The following is an 18,502-nucleotide window of genomic DNA, read 5'->3' on the forward strand; positions in this document are numbered from 1 at the left end:
GGGGCTTGTCTCCTGTACCTGCAGTGACAACCAGAATCCATGACTGCCCACGTGTGCCCCGATGAACCTTCCTCTCCAGCCCCCCAGCCCCCACCCCCCCACCTAAGGCTTGGCCCCTTCTCCCAGGGGAATCTGGTTAGAATCCATGGGCTGCAAACTTCCAAAACAATCGTTGTATCTTTATTGACTTTTTTTTTTCTGAATGCAATGACTGTTTTTTACTCTTAAGGAAAATAAACATCTTTTAGAAACAGCTCGATACACACAATCTTCAGTGTGAAGCAATATACTAATAAGAACACTAGTCGTCTTAACATTTACAGTCTTCATATATATTATATATATGTATATGTATACATATATATACACTATATAACGAGGCCAGATATAATACACACGTTTACCATTTTACAGTCATATGTACAGGAAGTTGCTAGGGCGGCCCCCGGTCTGGGGGCTGCGTCAGGCCTATCGAAGCGTGGACAGAGCTGAGGACACGACGGACAGGCGGACGGACTGGCGGGGGCTGGCTTGGGCCCGCGGTGGCTGCAGGGGGAAGGCGGGCATCGCCGCGGCCCCCTTCCCGGCAAGGGCCCCGTGCTGAGGGACGCACGACGCGTGGCGGCGGCGACACACGGGAGAAGCGAGCATGTTCCCAACATATATACATTCTATGTAACATATATATAGAGGGGTACACAGGTTTGTACACGAATCTAGCGCTGTCTCTGCTCCCGTGCCGAGTGGGCGCTGCGGTCCCCGGAGACGGGTGGTCCTGCAGAGGGATGGTCACGCGTCCACCGGAGGCGCGCTCTGCTCGCCACTCCTTTCCTTCGTGTTCCGGGGGGGGGGGGGGCGGGGCGCTCGGGGGGGGGGGGGCGGAGGACTGGAAAGGGGACGACACAAGCCAAGGGGGTGCCCCAGCCCCGCCCACCCCCGGGGAGCCCGCACCCCCTGAGCATGGGTCCGGGACTTCCCCGGCTCTGCCCAACCCGCGCGAAGTGGTGGCCGAGGCTGGGCGGGTGGGAAAGGGCGCTGGCACGCGATTGGAAAGGTTCCTTCCCAAACCCCCGGCCTCCTACCCTACGCGGCCGGCCCAGTCCTCTCCAGAAAGGCTGGGGCTCCTTCCCCACCCCCACCCCTCGCCTCGGAGCCTGGAGCCGCCCTCCGCCACTTCCGGGGCCCTTCGGACCCCCACCCCCACCCCCACCCCCAGGGCGCCCAGCTGCAGGCCACGCCGGCTGCGGCGGCGGCAGCACCCACGTGGAATGTGTGCCACGTCGTCTTGGAACCGCCAGGGGAGAAGCGTGTCCCCAGGCTAAAGGCGTCTCCAATCCCCGCTGGAGCCTGGGTGCCCCAAGGAGTCTGGCCGCTCCGCGGGCTCCCCCTCTCCAAGCCTGGCCCAGGGTGTGGGCGGGAACGCTCTGTGTCGTCCTGTTCCGGGAGCAGGGGGCTCCGGAACGTGTTTTCTTCCCAACCCGGGACCGCAAGTTTCAGCCCTAGGCGGCCAGATCCAAGATCCGGAATCCGGATCAAGGATCGGCTCTGGACCCGCTCTGGGAGCAGCTCAAAGGCCCGGGGGCTGCGCAGGCGGCTCCTCTCCTCGGCGGCGGCGGGCGGGCGGGCAGGCGGGCTTCGGCGGCTTCTCCGGCCGTTGGGGTCGATTACAACGGCAGCCTCTGCGGGAGAAGAGACGCCCGAGCGCGGGTTATCCTGGGCTGCGGACACGTGCTCGGGGCTAATTCCTCCCAGCCCCGCCCCCGGCGTGGCTCCGCCCCCGCACGAGGCCCGGCCCCGGGCGCGAGTCTCCCTGGGAGGCCCCAGGCCTCTGGTCAGGCCCAACGTTTCTCTACCCCACCCTGCCTCCGTCGCCTTCGTGCCCATCGTCCCGTGCCCCTGCCTGCCCCTCCTGTCCCTCACCCGGGGTGGCTCCCTCCTTCAGGACCTGTTTCGTTATAAGGCGGTCTTTATGATCAGCGTGTGCCAACCTGCCCCAAAGGCTGCAGATAAACCGTGAATAATAAGGTTTTGGGGGCGGACAGGTGGGGGCTGGGTCCTGCTGCGGGTCCGCAGGGCAGGGTGGGGAGAGGGGAGGGGCTCCCCTCCAGCCAGGACCCCCTCCAGGGAAGGCTTGAGGTCACCTACCTTATGTTTGGGACACTTCAAAGAAAAGTTCTCTTCCATGAATATGCAACCTGCCACCAAAAAGAAGTTTGGGTGGTTAGGGCGGCTGCTGGTGTTTGGTCAGGGGGCCAGGCGGGGAGGGGACCCAGTGCCCATGAGACCCTGGGCTATAGAGCTTCTTTGCAAAAAGTAAAGCAGACCGTGCTTGAACTTCTCCAAGGTCTAAACTCCCATCATGGCTGAACTGGCCTCCACCTGCCTCCTGCCCCACCGGCCCGTGGGTGCTTGCTGTCCTCTCACTGGAAGGTCACTCGGGAGGACAGCCCTGACTCCCTGGCTACAGCAGACCCCCCCACACCCATCTCTCTCCCGCCCCTACCCCACCATCCTCGCTTGGCTGCATTTGTCACTTCCTCCTAGAAGTCTCTATCCTGGTTACTTGCTCATGGTCTCTGGCCCACGGGAAGGCAAGCTTCGTGCCTTTGTGCCAGCTCTGCCTTTTGCCCCAGATGCATGCCCAGCGCCTAGAAGGCCTTGATACCCAGTGGGTTGATGGACGGGGCGGAGCAGTCACCGGTCTGGATTCAAGTGTCAGCTACTTCTTTGAGCTTGGTCTCCACATCTGTAAAATGAGCCCGATGCCACCTGTGTCTCTAGCATGGGGACTGAGGAGGGCAACGTATATAAGCCACCTGCACGTGTGTGACTCAGGGTGTGCACTCAGGTCGTGGGTTTGTCCCCGGCAGGGAGGGGGCGAGAAGGGGAGGCAGACCTGAGTCTGGGGGCAGGGGGAAGACTGGGGACTTGGGTCTGAGTGAATCCCAGCTGGCCCTGGTCAGCCCAGGGGAACAGAGAATGGCTGAGCATGGCCAGTTCCTGCTGCCCACTTTGGCCCAGGGGTGTGCTGTTATCCCAGCAAGTCCCCACTCCACTGCTTGCTGCCACCTCGAGAGGCCCTGGCTTCTGCCCCAGGAGGCCCCGTCTGCCAGTCGCCTTCTGGGCTCACCCCCCTCCCTCCCATGCCCTGCTGGCTGGCCATTGTTCTGAACAAACCCCAAACCCATAAATAGCCAGAGGCCTGAGCTGGCCAAGCAGGTCCTCCCCTTCCAGCACATTCCTCCTGCTCAGGCTGTGGCTCTGTGCCGGGCATCAGGACAGCCTGGTGGCTGGTGAGCAGGGCGGGGAGGCAAGGGCAGATTCACAGGCCGAGGGCAGGGCTGGGAAGGCTCCAGGCCTGCGGCTGTGTCCCCTTTTTTCCAACCAACCCCTGCCAGAAGCTGGGGAACCTCAGACTGGAAACTGCCTGTGAGTTTCTGCATTTTAGGGCGAGCAGCTGGAGGTAGATCATGAGTTTTTCAGCTTCCCTGTGTTTGGGCAAGCCCAAAGCGGTTGTGAACTCACAGCCTCCGCAGAGCACTGAGCTATATAACCCGGCCTGCTGCACACGTGGTGTCCCCGCCCCCCACCCCACTGCAGGCCCTACCTCAAGGGCTGGGGTATCCGCAAGGGGAGGGCAGGAGGTCACGGCTTCCAAAGCCGGCCTGCTGGGCAACCCCCAACACCCACCCTGGACATGCTGAGGGGAGCCGGAGGGAAGGGCCAGGTCATCCATTCCTGGTGCCTGTCCTGGCGTCTGCACCTGGGGAGCCTGGGGCCCCCACTGCCCAAGTGGCCCCAGTCCCCGAGTGTGGAAAGGCTGAGACAGGCCCTGTGGCATGCAGGCTTCTGCCCACGGTTCTGAGTCACTGAGCCCCAGAGAGGTGCTCCTCAATGGGGTTGAATGGACTGGGTTTGCGGGGGGTGGGCAGGGGACGGTAGAGGGGGGCAGCCCTGGTGCCCTGAGGTCTGAGAGCCTGACACCTGGAGAGCCCCACAGAGCTCTGCTTGGCAGATCCGGGGCTTGGGTAGGTGCACGGGGCTGATGAAGGCCTGGGGCTCCCGCCTGCCAGACGCTGGATGGCTTGCCCAGCCCAGGCCCTCAGATCCTCTGCTCTCCCGCCCCTCCTGCTCGGCCACGGGCACCCTGGCCAGCCCTCCCTGCGACCCTGGAGCGCCCGGTCACCTCGCCTTCCGGCTGCCTGGCTCACTTTCTCCCAGCTTGTCTGGCTGGTGCCCCCGCCCTGAATCGCCCGCCTTTGCAAAGCAGCTCAGGAGCTCCTCCGGGGCAGAGTGGAGTCTCCAGGGCATCGGGGCAGGGCGCTGAGTTGTGTGGTGTGCAGCCTAGCCCACGGGGCATGAGTGCCCACAGGGAGCTGGAGGGGCTGGCCAGTGGGGCGGGAGCCCAGGAGCTCATATAGCCTCAGCACAGCCCGGTCCTGCCTCATAGCCGCCCCCCAGCATGCAGAGGTCGGGCGTCTGGCCCCACACCTCCCTCTGTCTCCCCCAGCCTCAGGCCAGAGCATTCAGTGCCCCTGAAGTCTCCATAGCAGCGAGCCTCTTCCCCACCGGGGTGGCTGCTGTATGCCATCAGCTGTGATCGAGTCAGTGTCTCACGTGGCCAGCTTCCAGGCCCCCCTCCTGAACCAACCCCTGGGGCTCTATGGACATCCCTATGATATGGGGGGATCCTTCGAAGATGTCATTTCAAACAGCCTGGTATGTACGTTCCACCACTAACCAGCTGCTGTGCACCTCCTCTGACCTGGCCGGGCCTGGCACCAATGTCACCTCCTCCTCCAAGAAGCCCTCCTAGATTCCCTCCCAGCTCAGACAGGATGTGTCTCTCCCATGGCACATGCACACTCCACCCTGTCTGGTCTCCAGAACTGTGGGCAAGGATCATGAGTTTCCTGTCCTTCCCAATCACATGTGAGACCCCAAGGGGCTGGATAGTATTGGGCTAAGAGAGAGGGCATGGCTCGGTCTGTCCGTGCTACTCGGTGCGGCCATGGGTAATGCGGCCTGTCTGTAAAGAGGCAACAGGGATCGTGCAGGGGCCTGGCACGGACTGGGGGCTACATTAATCATGGCAGAGGGAGGGATGCGACTCATGGGAGCTGTCACTGGGGTAAGGGCACGTGTCTGGGGAGGTGGCCGAGTCCACATTAAGATCTGGTCCATCTGGTCCAATGCTGCTTAGAGCGGCAGGGCAGCCAATGAGGAGCCCCACATCCTGCTCTAGCCAGCCCCTCACCGCTCGGAGCTAGCAGCTCACCCCAGCCAAAGAACTGTCACCGCTTGGTCCTGATGTGCTCCTGTGGGTGGCTTAGTTGGGGCCACTGCTGGCCCCGGACCAAGCGGGCAGGTGGGGTGGCACAGGGAGGGGTTCCTTTGGCCCGGGGCACAGCCAGCAGGCACTCAGGTGCAGAGGAGGGGTCCCCAGGCCGTGGGAGGGCCTGCTGGAAGCGGCCTCTGCTCTGCCATCCATGAGGTGGGGGCAGGGGGGCAGGGGGAGGCAGCCAGAGTTGGGGCGGGGGCTGGCCCCAACAAGACTGGGGCTGCACAGCCTGGGCGGTGTTGGCTGTACTGCTCCCTGCTCCCAAGAGCCCCAGCAAGAAGAGATGAACGAGCTGGGGAGCCGAGTGCACAGGCATCATGAACCCGCCCAAACCCATGGTAAGGACGGCCCGGGCCTTGAATCCGGGCCAGAGTGGCCTTGCACGCCACCCAAGACAGGCCCTCGTCAGGATCACGATTCAGCAGATGTAGTCTGTTTTTTGAATGAAGTCAGGACTGTGAGCTTGGGTTTTCCTGTGTGGCCAATGAGGCTTGGGGCTCCCGGATCTCTCCGGCCCGTGCGATCTGCCATTCCGTGCGCCTGGTGATAGCAGGTGCTTGGTGAAGGCTGTGCTACAGGTGAGAGTGAGTGGGAGGAGAGGACTAGGGGGAGAGGGTGTGGGGAGGCCTGGTCCGGCCTCCAGACCCCATGGCTGGGTCTACCCCTGCAACTAATATTGCCTGTAGCCAACCGGACTGAACCTCCTCTCCTCCTACTTCATTTGGTTTTTGTTGAAGTCTATTTTTACCCAGTGAACTATTCAGTCTTCAAAGGCCCAGCCCCAGTACCCCTTCCTCTCTGAGGCCTGAGAGCCTCCCCAGCCCCTGGCACTCCTAAGCCCTCCTAAGCTCCTGGCTCTTAGGCTACCCTCCAGCCTGCACTGGGTGCCTTTGGGTGTTCCTAGAGCGGGTGGCTTGAGACTAATGAATCTCCTGCAGTATAGGTCGCAGTCGAGAGAGGTCCCAAAGAATTGGGGCAGGAGAAGAGGGAAGCCAAGGGGGTCAGATGGGGAGAGTTCAGGGGGCAGTGCCCAGGGTCCCCTCTAGGGCCTTCCTGGCCCCGGGGGCCGACTCTTACCCGCATCGCTGGCACACGGGTAATGGTAGGTGTGGGTGCATCCTTTGTGGCAGCACCCGATGGTGGCCCCGGCTTCTTGGCAGCTGGAACAGGTCTGGGGAGGAGAGAGGGAAGATGGGGTGAGTCTGTGGCTGAGGAGACTGGCAGGCCCCTCATGGACCCCCACCTCCTTTCCCTAGAGGTTCCCTGGGGATCCATACCGGGCACAAGTGCCCCGGGGGCTGATTCTGTGGCAGCCCCAGGCTAGCACCTTGGATGAGGGGACCCTGTTGGTGCGGGGAATGTCAAACCTCGCCAATAAATGTCTAACCTCATGGGTTCAAATGAGCTCCGCCATTCTGCGTTGCGTGACCTCAGCTGGTCAGTCAAACTCTCCATCCCACCTGTGCAGGGGGACCCGCCTCCCCCGGCAGACAGTCGCGAAGAGCAAGGGGGAGACGCCACGTGCCCAGCAGATGAGGCGAAGCTGGCTGTGGCTACAGCAGGCGCTGAGGGGGGTTCTGTGTGCAGGTCACCGGCGTGTCCCTCCCACCGGCTCCACCCCGCAGCCCTCGAGGCGGTAGGAGTCAGGAACCGCACTCTAGACGGTGAAACTGAGGCTTCCACTCCAGGCGAGCCTGAACGCAATCATCATCATCTTCTACCCTTTCTGGCACCACATGAGCACTGAGCCCAGAATGGAGCTGTCCCACCTGCCGAGAGGCCACCCCCTCCCCAGGCCCGTGGAGGAGAGGACACAGTCTCCCGACAGGCCGAGCTGACGTGCCCCAGGCCCGGCCCAGCTGTCTGAAGAGGGACGCAGCCGGGACAGCTGGGCAAGGCCAAGGTGGGCCCCTGAAGAGCGAGACAAAATCTGTGGCCTGGAGAGGGACAGGCAGGGCCCCAAATCACACAGACTCCAGAACTGCAGCCTCGCCGTACGGGCCTGGGAGTAGATACAGTGGGGAGCAGGGCAGTGGCAGGCCCAGGCCCCGGAGCTAAGCCACTGGGACAGGTAGTTCAGGATGTGCCCCGTGTGCCTGGAAGCAGCCTCCTCATAACCAGATGATGTTGATACTATCATAATTCCACCCAGGTTACCAATGAGAGCTCAGAGAGGCTGAGCAACCTGCCTGAGGGCACACAGCTCACGTAAGTGGCTGAGCTGGGATTTGAGCTGGCAACCACCACCTCGTACTGCTCCAGGAGGGGGTTGGCTCCATCGCTGGGGGAGTTGGTATATTCTGGAACATCAGATTTTCATACAATGCCTTTAGATGGGCCGCTTCCTTCTGGTCAAGGCTGAGACCTCCTGGGGCAACTATTCCCTCAATTTCTGGCCCACAAAGGGGCAATAAAGCAGGAGTGGGGGCCCAGACCAGGGCCAAGCCCTCAGGTGGTTTGTTGGGGAACAACCAGAGGAGCAGCTTTATGCCACCCCACTTGCACTGAGGCTCCCCCACAACCCATGAGCGGCATTCCAGACACGAAGAAATCAAGGTACAGAGACAGAGGTCTTGCACCCTTCCGACCCCAGCACCCGGGCTCTGAGCTCCTGCTCCCCCTCAGGGCTTGTGGACCTGCCGTAGATCCCAGGCTGGTGGAGGGGTGTTGCTACCTACTTCCTAATAACACCCAGTGAGAGGTATATGCCTGCATCGCTGGCATCCATGGGCAGGCCTCACCCGGAGAGGAGATGGGGTGCACAGTAGTTCTGGGTGAGGGGCAGCAGGTTTGTGGGGGTTCTCAGGAGTGGATAGAGAAGAAAGAGGGCTGTCCCCGCAGTCCCCGCAGAGAGCAAAAGTGAGGCCAAGGTACTAACAAGCATGCCAGGACTGGGCCCCTCCTGTGCACTGGGGAGGTGGCCCTGCGGCTTTTCTGATGGGGTGTGGCCATCCAAGGCCCCCAGAGTGCAGTGACTTGCTGGAATCACAGAACACACCCTCAGCAGAGCTGAGATTTGAACCCGGGTCTGTCTCCAAGGGAGCGTGTCTCCACTGAGCTGTCAAGGCAGGGAGCAGCCGTGAGGAGGCCGAGGCTGCAGGCGGGGAGGGCACAGAGTCGTGACCCTCAGGAATCCCAGAACCAGCCCACCTCTCCAGGGTGTTCTGGGGCCATGGTCTGCTCCTCTGGGTGGGGAGACGCTGCTTTAATGTGCCCCTCTGAGGCTCACACCCTGGCCCCAGCCCTAGCCCAGGACCATCTCTGGAGGGCAGCCTGTTAGATTTCATTTGAGCTGCCTCGGGCGAGGTAGGAAGATGCAGGGGGTGAGCGGAGAGGCCTGCTGGGGTGTGTCTTCCCTCTACCCCCCCCCCCCCACCGACCTTCCCGGGGGGGATGCCCCCAGGGGCGGGAGGCCACTAGGCCACTTCTGACATAGGACGCAGCAGGCAGAGGTGGGCCACCTGGGCGGAGTTCCAGCTCCAGCACGCAACGGCTATGTGACACCTGGAAAGCACAGTGCCACTCTGACCCTCGGCTCTCTCATCAGTCCAGCAGAATGTGAGCGCAGGTCCCTGAGGTGAGACCAGAGCACCCAGAACAGGCTGGGGCAGGTGAGCAGCTTATTAGCCCATCACAATGGGTACAGGTGACTTGGAAAAGACTGGATCGAGCCCCGGCTCAGAGAAGCATAGAGAAGCAACCCAGCCTGGCCCAGAGCCCTGGAGGCAGGGAAGGTCCTGGATATGGGGCCTGGTGGGGTGCCTGTCGGAGGAGGGAACTGGTGATCTGAGGGTATCACTTTTTAATGATGGAGGAGACTTGAGCCTATTTCAGGATGGCTGGGAAGGAGCCAAGAGCCAGTGACAGAGAGGGAGAGAGAGAGAGAGACAGAGACAGAGAGAGAGAGAGAAACGGGGGTGGGGGGAGGAGAAGCATGAAAGTAGCAGGTGTCCTGTTGGAACTGGGGTTTCCTCTGTCAGGCTAGGGGCCACTGGGCAGGACATCTGGGCAGGGAGAAGTCAGTGGAAGGTCGGTGCAGGAAACCAGGGGAGGCCGAGGCCCTCAGGTACAGGAGCTGGTCCCAAGGGGAGGGGGATGCTTGAGGTGGGATGGGCGGAGTGGGTGGGGGCAGGGGCCCCCAGCGATGAGATGGCAGAGGAGGCGCTGCAGAGCCAGGGAACGTCACATCACAGGAGTGGCCGTCACATCACAAGAGTGGACGTCACATCACAGGAGTGGCCGTCAGTGTGTGTGGTGGGGGGGGGTGGGCAAGAGCACAGGCCCAGGGAGAGGATGCTGAGCCCCCATCCGGTCCCAGCTGCCTGCGCCCTCCGGCCATCTGCACCCCTAAGGGAGCGTAAGGAGCAAGGTAGTGCCCCAGCACCTGGAACGGCTAGCGTGCCGCAGCTTGGCCGCTGTTATGGGTTCTAGCAGGGGACCGTTGCTGAGCGCTCAGGCAGGCCATCTTCCCAAGGGCAGGACCTCACTGGGCCCCGACAGCCCCTGTGCACCGGGAGGCACCGTGCCCACCAGAGATGAGGATGTGCAGGTTCAGAGTGGTGAGCCCGCGCCCAGAGGCGCACGGTGGGTGATGGTCAGTGCGGGGATCTGAGCCAGAGGCTGCCTGAGGTCTTGCTCATGGACCTCCATGACTGGAGGGCCTTCCTAAGCATTCTGTGACTGTTGATGAGAGGTCCCCAGACCACCCGGCCCAAGGGGCCACAATCTGACCACGTGCTGTGAGGCTCTCTCTCTAAGCCCAAGCTCCACCTCAGTGACCAAGCAGACAGGTGAGCACTGGAAATGGAGTGTCCGGGCAGCCTGGGTGGCTCAGCGGTTTAGCGCCGCCTTCAGCCCAGGGTGAGTTCCTGGAGACCCAGGATCGAGTCCCACGTCAGGCTCCCAGTATGGAGCCTGCTTCTCCCTCTGCCTGTGTCTCTGCCTCTCTCTCTTTCTCTCTCTCTGTGTCCCTCATGAATGAATGAATAAAATCTTAAAAAAAAAAAAAAAAAAAGAAATGGGGTGCCCTACCTTTTTAGGCCCTCCTGATGTTCGATTTTGGGAGGCTGCCCGTTCTTTGGGGCCTTGGCATGTCAGCTGGTGGCACAGGGCAGAGTCAGGTGGGTGGGGGGCACTGGAGCCGGAAGGTGCAGGGTGTGTGTGTGCTGGGTGCCAGGCCGGGCAGGCCAAGGGGCTGAAGAGGGAAGTCGGGCCCAGGCAGGCGTGTCCTGCCTCAGCCTCAACTCCACCCCAAAACTCCCCAGACAGGAATTTGTGATCGTAGGTGTGTCTGGCCCAGACCATGGCTCTGGAAAGATGAGGGGGCTTCCCAGTGATCTACCTGCCTGCCTGCCTGCCCGCCTGCCCGTCATGTGGACCCCGAGCTCCCCACCCCAGCTGGGCTGGACTCTTACCATGTCCACAGCCACCTTCATGGCCTCCTGCAGCCCAAAGAGCTTCCCAGCTACCAGGTAGACCCCGCCCGTCCACACGGCGCAGGCCTCGTGCACCCAGTGCTCCTGGGTGTCCCCGCCGGGCTCAGCCGGTGGCTCCTTGCTGCATTCGTGCTTGCGGCTCTTGTCTGCCGGGGCTGCCTCCTCGCCACCGTCCCCCCGAGCGTCACAGCAGTAGCAGCTCTGCAGCCGCCGTGACAGGCCCCGGGCGCTGGTGCGCAGCGAGCCCTGCTTGGCTGGGTCGGCCGGGCCCTCGGGCCTCGGGGGTTTGCCAGCGGCGGTGGCGCCGGTGGCGGCCACACACTCGAGGTCTTTGAGTGTTCTCTCGAGGGGCGGCGAGGCCTCCTCGCAGGTGCTCTCCGGCCGCACCTTCTCCTTGAGTTTTGGCTTCTTTTTGGGGAGGCAGTGTTCGGGGTAGTAGGGCCCACAGAGGTCCCCGAGGTCCTTGAAGTTGGCCGGGTTTTGGCAGAGGCAGCAAACAAGGCAAGAGGTACTCAAGGCCTTGGAGACCACGGGCCCCAGATGCATGGTGGAAGAGAGGGGCAGGGAGGGCCGTGGCTGCAGGACGGAGCCTCCAGGGAGCGTGGCCAAGGAGGCCCCGGTCGCATCCAAGGAGAACGAACATGAGGATGAGGAAGAGGAGGCAGAGGAGGAAGGCTTCCTGTGGGGCTTGGGCTCCTCCCCTGGGGAATTGACAACAGTGCATATGGTGGTGAACGCGTCTCGCTTCTCCACCCGCACAAAGGGTGAGAAGGCTGGGGTGCGGCTGTCTGCTCGAAGCCGCTTGCAGGAGGAAATGTACTTGAGGCGGATTTCAGGCTCTGCGGGATCCAGGGGCAGCACCTGCTGCTGCCGCCGCCGCTTGGCACGGCCCTTACAGGGTGAGGAGGTGGTGTTCTTGGCCCGGCCCCGGGTGAGTCGCTTTCGCTTGGAATAGCTGCTGTAGTTGGCATGGCCTGGCTGCTTCTGTGCCCTTGTCTGGGGCTGACAGGGCCGGCCCTCAGGGGACTGGGAGGCCAGGCCCAGCTCCTCCGTCTTTGGCTTCTTGCCTCCTCCACCAGAGCTGTCCTCCCCACCCCCCTGAGCGCCGTTGGCCCTGTCTCGGGGGGTCAGGAGCAGAGACGGGCCTAGATGGGGCCGCTTCTCCAGGGGACCTTTGGGGAGTCCAAGGGCTCCAGCCCTGCCTTTCCGGCTTCTCTTCTTAGGCGCCAGGGCAGTCCCCCCGGGCAACAGGGCCTCCGGGGACGTGAAGGCCTCAGTTTTGAAACAGTCAGTCGAGGACAGTTTCTTACTGTTTAGGAGTTTGCCTTTTAAGGATCTGTTGGTCGGATTTCTGCATAACGGGTCGGCCCCAGGGGCTGCTGGGAGCTTCTGCCCAGCGCCCACATTTAAGAGACCTTCTCCTGCCCCAACTGGGCTGCCCCCGGCACTCTTGAGCCCACGGTCCTTCTCAGGGAGAGCTGGGCTCACAGGGTTACCGGGAGGGGCCCCAGGCGCTTTGCATGCAAACTTCTTCAGGCTGGGCGAGGTGATCTTCTGCACTATGGCCTCCAGCTTCAGGCCACGGCCCTTCCGGGGCGGAAGCACCTTGGTCTTCATCGCCCCCTGGAAGGCCGCCCTTGAGGCCAGCTTCAGGCAGGCGTCGGGGGCCTCTGGGGGTGGGGGCTTCACGGCGGGCTCACTGTTGCCCTTGGGGGGCTTAGCCTTCTTGGGAGAAGACATCCTCTTGAAGAGGCTGGAGGGGTCCTCGGCCCCCTCTTCCTTCACGTCCCCCCCACTGCCGCTCCGTAAGACCAGGTTCCGCTTCTTGGTGGGGACAGGCGCCAGGAAGGACGACTTCCTTTTGAGCGCATGGAGGGGCCGATCGGAGAGCTTGCTGCCCACGCCTGGCTTGGGGACCCTTGCCCGCTGGCCGGCCCTGCCCTCCTTCTGGGGGCTGCCCGAGACCTTGAACGTGGCTGGCAGGTGGTTGTTGGCCAGGAGCTTCTTGGTGGCTCGGCAGTTGGGGAGCCGGCTCTCTGAGGGCCGCCGCCTCTTGGAGTGGAACACCTCCTGGGTTTTGGTGCGGGACCGCAGGATCATAGAGCGCTGGTCCTTGCCCGGGGTGCCGGGAGAGTCTGTCTCCTTGGTCTTGGAGCCCATGGGGCTGCTATCCGAGGCCACCGGCAGGGCGGCCGGGTTACTGGGGCTGGACGCCGCCTTGGGTGACGGCTTGCCCACCCGCTTGCCGGACTTGAAGGCAGCTCGCTGCTTGCCTCCCAGTTTGTCCGGGGGGGCAGGTGTGGTGGTCAGGCCTGGGGGCCCGGGTGTGCGGGGCTCGCTCAGGGCGGTGAAGGAGCGCGTGCACATCCTGGGGAGCCCTTCCGAGGCCCCCCGTCCTGGGGCTCCTGCTCCCTCCATCTGCCCCTGCGGGGGCCCTGTGCAGGATTCAGGGAGCAAGAGGTCTTTGGGCAGCACTGGAGCCCTGCATGGGGAGTCCTCGGCCTCGGGCAGACCCCGATGTACCCGCCGGCTCCGTAAGCTTTTGCCGCGTGGCACGGGCTCTTTCTTAGCAATGGGCGCCTCGGGCACAGCGGGCTTGTTTGGCTTCTGGGCCAGGGAGGCATCCGGGGCCAGGGTGGCTGAGTCCCCCGGAGCTAGCACACTGTCAGGGCCTTCTTCGCCCGGCTTCATGTGGGACAGGGAGGACTCAAACCAGCTCTGGACCTTTGACTCGGTGCCCACAGTTGGGCCCAGCAAGATGACAGAGTCCCCAGAGAGGTGGCACGGGGGGCCCCAGCCGGTCTTGCTGTCCAGCACCTCCTCTGCTTCCTCCTTGGTGCACATGAGTGGGGCCTTGGGTGACAGCGGGTCCTGCAGGCCAGGCCTCTGCTCAGGGCTGCCCAGGAGCTCACACAGGGAGGAGTACTCCTCCTCCGCCTCCAGGTCCTCTTTCCGACCGGGGGGAGGCAGTAGGGGCAGGTCCCCAAAATCGGTGGCAGAGCAGCAGTGGCGGCTGTCGTCCAGCCACCGGTCTGCCTTGGCCACCTCGGGGCACTGCAGCAGCCCACCCACCTCCTCCTTCACCCCGCCCGCCTCCTCCTGCTCCGAGTCCCGAGGCACAGTGGCCTTCTCCCCTGGGGGCTCCTCCTCCTGGAAGCCTGGGCAGGCGGAAGCCTCGTGGGCACTCTCCTTGCCCACGCCATCCGTGGCCTTCCCCCCCTGCTCCAGGCCCTTGGTGAGCTCACTGGGGTGCAGGCCCCACCGGGGACACGCGTCCCCCAGGTTCTCCTCTGGCCAGGCAAAGGGGTTGGCGCTGTCCGCCGAGCTGGCGGTGGTCGTGTCCGGGAAGCAGTCAAAAGCGGCTGCGGCGGGGTCTGCCGTGGCTGCCCCGAGGGTGGACTTGGTGCCAAAAGAGAGGGCCCCGGTTGTCTTCTTGGGGTCAGGGGCGGCGAAGCCCACAGAAGGGTCTTCAAACAGCCCTGGGCTGAAGTCCTTGGTGCTGCCACCCTTGTCCAGCTGCAAGGACTCAGGCAGGGCCTCTGGTTCCCCTGGCCGTGGCCACGCATTCTTGGCCACTGAGTCCAGGCAGGCGCTGTGGTTCTCCAGTGAGAAGGGAGGCTTGCTGGCGTCCTTGGCCAGGCTGGGTGCCTCGGCCCAGGCCTTATCAGCCTTCTCGCCAATGGCCTCCTGCAGCCCAAGGATCTCAGAGGCCAGGTCCTCCTGGGCCAGGGCGCTGAGCAGCAGCCGCGGGCAGTCCCGCTCACCTGCCACAAACTTGGAAAAGCTGTCAAGCGGCAGGGTGCTGTGCAGGCTCTGGAAGGAGTCATCAGATTTGGTGGACATGTCGTCAGGTGAGGTCACGGAGCAGGTGGACACTGACTCGGGCTTGGCCTTGGAGTTACTGTTGACCCTGGCGGGGCTGCTGCGGGCCTGGTTGCAGTAGAGGAAGCTGCGCTCCAGCGGGTCCTCGGAGCCGCTCAGGTAGTCGGCCTCGGGTGGCTCGGCATGCGTGGACTGCGGCGTGCTGCTCAGCGGTTCGGACAGCGGCGTGCCGGCCGGCTCGGCCGAGTAGCCGCTGCCCTCAGGGCTGCAGTGCTGGCTTTTGTGCTGTTCCGGGGTCCTGGACACCAGGTTCTTGACGCTCTTTTTCTGTGGCGCCGCGGCCTTGGAGAGCAGCAGCTGCTGGACGGTGTTGGATATGTTCTCCACCTGGGATGTCAGAGCTGTGAGGCTCTGCAGGCTGAGGTCCGAGAGCAGGTTCTCGGGGAGCTTGTCCTTCTGCAGCGGCTTGCAGTTGCCAGCCTGGGTGTCCACCGAGCTAGCAGCGTCGGTCGGGGACGGGTTGAGCAGGGGCATGAAGTGGCTATGGTCCGTGATGCCCGTGGGGAAGGCCCCAGTGCTGAGCGGCTGCTGGTTGTAGGGAAAGTTCTCCAGGTTGGGCATCAGCGGTGACGGGGTGGAGCTGTAGGAGGGCGAGCGGCCCACAGAGCGTGCGGGTGAGTGGCTGGAGCTGGGGCTGAAGGTCTGGTAGTACTGCTCTGGAGTCCTGACGGCCGCATCCGGCTGACAGTAACCTGGGCCCTGCTGCCCGTAGTGTTGGTACTTGGTGAGGTTTTGGTAATGGAGGGTTTCCTGGGCATGGTGCCGGCTCTGGAGGGCCTGCTGCTGCTGCTGCTGCTGCTGCTTCTGCTGATCGTAGCTCAGGCGGCCAGACTGGTAGGCGTGAAGGTTCTGGACCCGCTGCCCAGGGGCCAGGCTGGCGTTGGTGGCCAGTGGCCTGTCGTGGGGCTGGGTGGATGGTGCGGTGCAGCTCTTGTAGGAGTGGGCGCCCTGCCCACTGCCCTGGCCCCCCTGGCCACTGGATGAGTAGGTGGAGGAAGCAGGGAAAGACTGTGAATGCTGGGGGAAGTGGCCACCCTGGGGGAAGGGCAGAGGCGAGGCCATGTCGTTCTGCAGTTTTTGCCTCTGGAGTTTGGGGTACGCCAGGGGCTGCTGGGGCTGTGGCAGCTGCTGCTGGACATGCAGGGAGTGAGTCCGAAAGGGCAGCTGGGCGCCCTGCTCTGGGTACTGCCTGCCAGGGGGCACTGCGGCCTTTTTCATCAAGTTGTCATCATATTTGCCCACGCCCCCTGGCAGGGGCTGTGGCTGGGGGGGCGGTGGCTGGGGGGCCCCCCAGGCCTGCAGGCTCTCCTCGCCCGAGTAGCGGCCGGGGTACGGGCTGCTGTCCTGCACGCTGTAGCCAGAGAAGGCCGGCCTGCCCTGCAGGGACTGCTGGGAGGGCAGGCCCTTGCTGCCCCGCGCAGGGCCGGCGGGTGTGCCGCCGCCGCCGCCCTCGTAGCCGGGGTAGGGCTGCGGGTTATAATAGTCCTTGGCCAGCAGCCGCTGCCGATCGCAGCTCAGCCCAGCCTGGCTCGGCTGTCTGTAATTCTCCAGGCGAGGTGTCTCCTGTGAGGTCTGCTGGTAGTTCTGTTGTTTGCCATGGAAACCACACCTTTCTCGAAAAGACTGCATGACTCGGGCTGGTTATCTGTGAAAAGAGAAAGGGAGAGAGGGAGGGGGAGGGGAGGGGAGGGGGCGGGGGAGGCGGAGGGAGAGGGGGAGCGATTCAGACGGGCCATTTCCCTTCCGCTCGGAGAGCCTGCCTCCCACCCCTCTCCCCGCAGCTCTAAACGGTCTCCCCTTTGCCTGAGCCTCCCCACCAGCTGTGCACATATTGACAACTTCTGTGTCAGGGAGGTGTGCGCTGTAATTCCCGCTCCGACATCGCCCCGCTGCCAGCTGAGCCCGGCCAAGGATGGCCGCGGGAGGCGCCCAAACCCACTGCCCCGTGCCCGGTCGCCCCCCCTGGGAGCCGCCACCCCACCCTGCTCCAGGCCAGCTCCTCCCCTGCACCCCACCCACCACTCCCAGCGCTTCCCTGCCAGCAGAAGCATTTAGCTGAGCGATTCCCGCTCCCCTGTCCCCGGGGGCCAGCTGGGTCCTGCAATGGAGTCCCAGTGCGGCGGTGTTCAAGCGTGACCCAGCCAAACCAGGACCGAGGAAGGTTCGTCCCTGCCCCGAGAAGCCACTCACCAAAGCCCCTGGAGAGCGCACGTAGGTACACACACACACAAACACACACACACACAGGCACACGCACAAGCACACACAGGCATACAAGCAAGCCCGCGCACAGGCGCGTGCCCTTGTGCGCGCGCATGAACACACACACACACACACACACACACACACACACACACCTCCTCTATCACTGCCATGCCATCTGGAATCTGTCTGTTCCTTCTAGCAGACGTCGATTAGGGGCTGTGGAGCCATTGTAGGCATAAAACGTCCCCTTCTCTGACTCCCAGTAACGCAGGACAGCGGCACCTGCCTCCTGTTTTGATATCATAGGTGCGTAAACAGATTACGTGGCCCAGAGTGAGGGAGTGCATGCTAATGGGGGACCGAGCCGCAGTCCCTTGGCCACAGAGGAGAGCTCCACAGTTGGGTGGGAAGCAGCCCTAGCCCTCCTGGGCAGCCCCTCCCGTCTCCATCTCCACGGGGTCAGGACCAGGGCACACCAGGCCAAGAGCCCATCTGTTTATGATTTTAGGGGCTTGGGGCCCCTGGCGAGGTCTAACCAGCCCCAAAGCAGGATCTTGGATCAGGAAATGACCCTGGCGAAGGGGAGGGCCCTTTGGGGCAGAGCAACTGGATTCACAAAACAGGCTGGCCTACAGTGTCCAGGCTAAGAGGTTCCCCTAACTGACTGACTGGCCAAGTCACCCTAGAAGGCCCTCAAAGGAGGTGGGGGGGGGGGGCAAGGAACGTTTCAGGCTCATGAGAAATCACATCGAAGAGTTTGGCAGTCAGCCAGAGAGGCCCAGGGAGATCAGGATTTACCCACAATCATGCTGCTGGTGGGTGAGCCAAGGGGCAGAAAGCAAGGCCCAGGCCCCCAGGAGGGTACCTGGGACTTTCCAGTTCCCAGCTGTTCCCAACACCAAAAGGGGAAGGGGTGGCCTGCCTCCCATAACATTCTGGGGCTATAGGAGGGACAAGAAAGGAATGAAGAGAAACAGAAGAGAGACATACACAGATATGAGAAAGAGGAGAGACGTGGGGTGGGGGTGGGGGTGCTCCCCCAAGAGGTGCAGCTCACTCTTCTCTTTCCTTTCTCAGCACTGGGGCTGACCAGGGAGGGACAGGGGAGGGGTTCCATCCAGCTGAGCGGGGCAAGTCCAGGGCTGCCAGAAGCCCCCAGGAGCCCTGTTAGCACAGCCCGGGCCCACCTTCCCTGACCTCGGCAGTCAGCTGACCTGGACTCAACACCGAGGTTGCTGCGAGAGGGGACCGGGGACCCACAAGGCCAGCCCCTGCCCACCAAGCTCGTCAAAGCCAGCAGGCCCCACGACAAGCACAGCCCGGCGGCCTTCCCGCCCGCCTCTCCCGGGTTTTATCACAGGCATCCCCAACAAGGAGAAATGTGCCCGCCCTTCTGACCCACTTCAGTCCCATCCCTGGCGGCTTGGATCAAACATTACAGGAGGCGCCTGCTGCGACACGCCAGCCCAGAGGAGCTGGAGGCAGCGCTCGGCTCTGGCCTGGTGGCTCCCAGCCAGGTAGGCAGCCCCGTGCCTCCGGACCTCCGACCTCCGCAGAGGAGGGTGCAGGCCAGACTGCCCGGGCCGCTTGGGAGGGCGGGCGGCCCCCTTCCACCCTGGGGCAGAGGAAATGAGCAGGC

At 63.3% G+C, this 18,502-nt stretch overlaps 1 protein-coding gene across 2 annotated transcripts in view; it reads right to left on the bottom strand.

Moving 5' to 3' along the window:
• Positions 1 to 158: 158 nt before the first annotated feature.
• The window catches only part of RAI1 (retinoic acid induced 1), a 120,912-nt gene continuing 102,568 nt past the window's right edge, over positions 159 to 18,502 (bottom strand). For both annotated transcript variants that reach the window (XM_072730545.1, XM_072730546.1), the window contains 4 exons: positions 10,756 to 16,303; positions 6,419 to 6,512; positions 2,146 to 2,195; positions 159 to 1,679 (listed from right to left, as the gene is read on the bottom strand). In XM_072730545.1, the coding sequence (XP_072586646.1) occupies positions 1,665 to 1,679; positions 2,146 to 2,195; positions 6,419 to 6,512; positions 10,756 to 16,287 (5,691 nt within the window). In that variant the 5' untranslated portion in view covers positions 16,288 to 16,303 and the 3' untranslated portion in view covers positions 159 to 1,664. The remainder of the gene's footprint in view (positions 1,680 to 2,145; positions 2,196 to 6,418; positions 6,513 to 10,755; positions 16,304 to 18,502) is intronic.

Source organism: Vulpes vulpes, chromosome 12 (genome assembly GCF_048418805.1).
Source record: "Vulpes vulpes isolate BD-2025 chromosome 12, VulVul3, whole genome shotgun sequence".
Classification (NCBI taxonomy): domain Eukaryota; kingdom Metazoa; phylum Chordata; class Mammalia; order Carnivora; family Canidae; genus Vulpes; species Vulpes vulpes.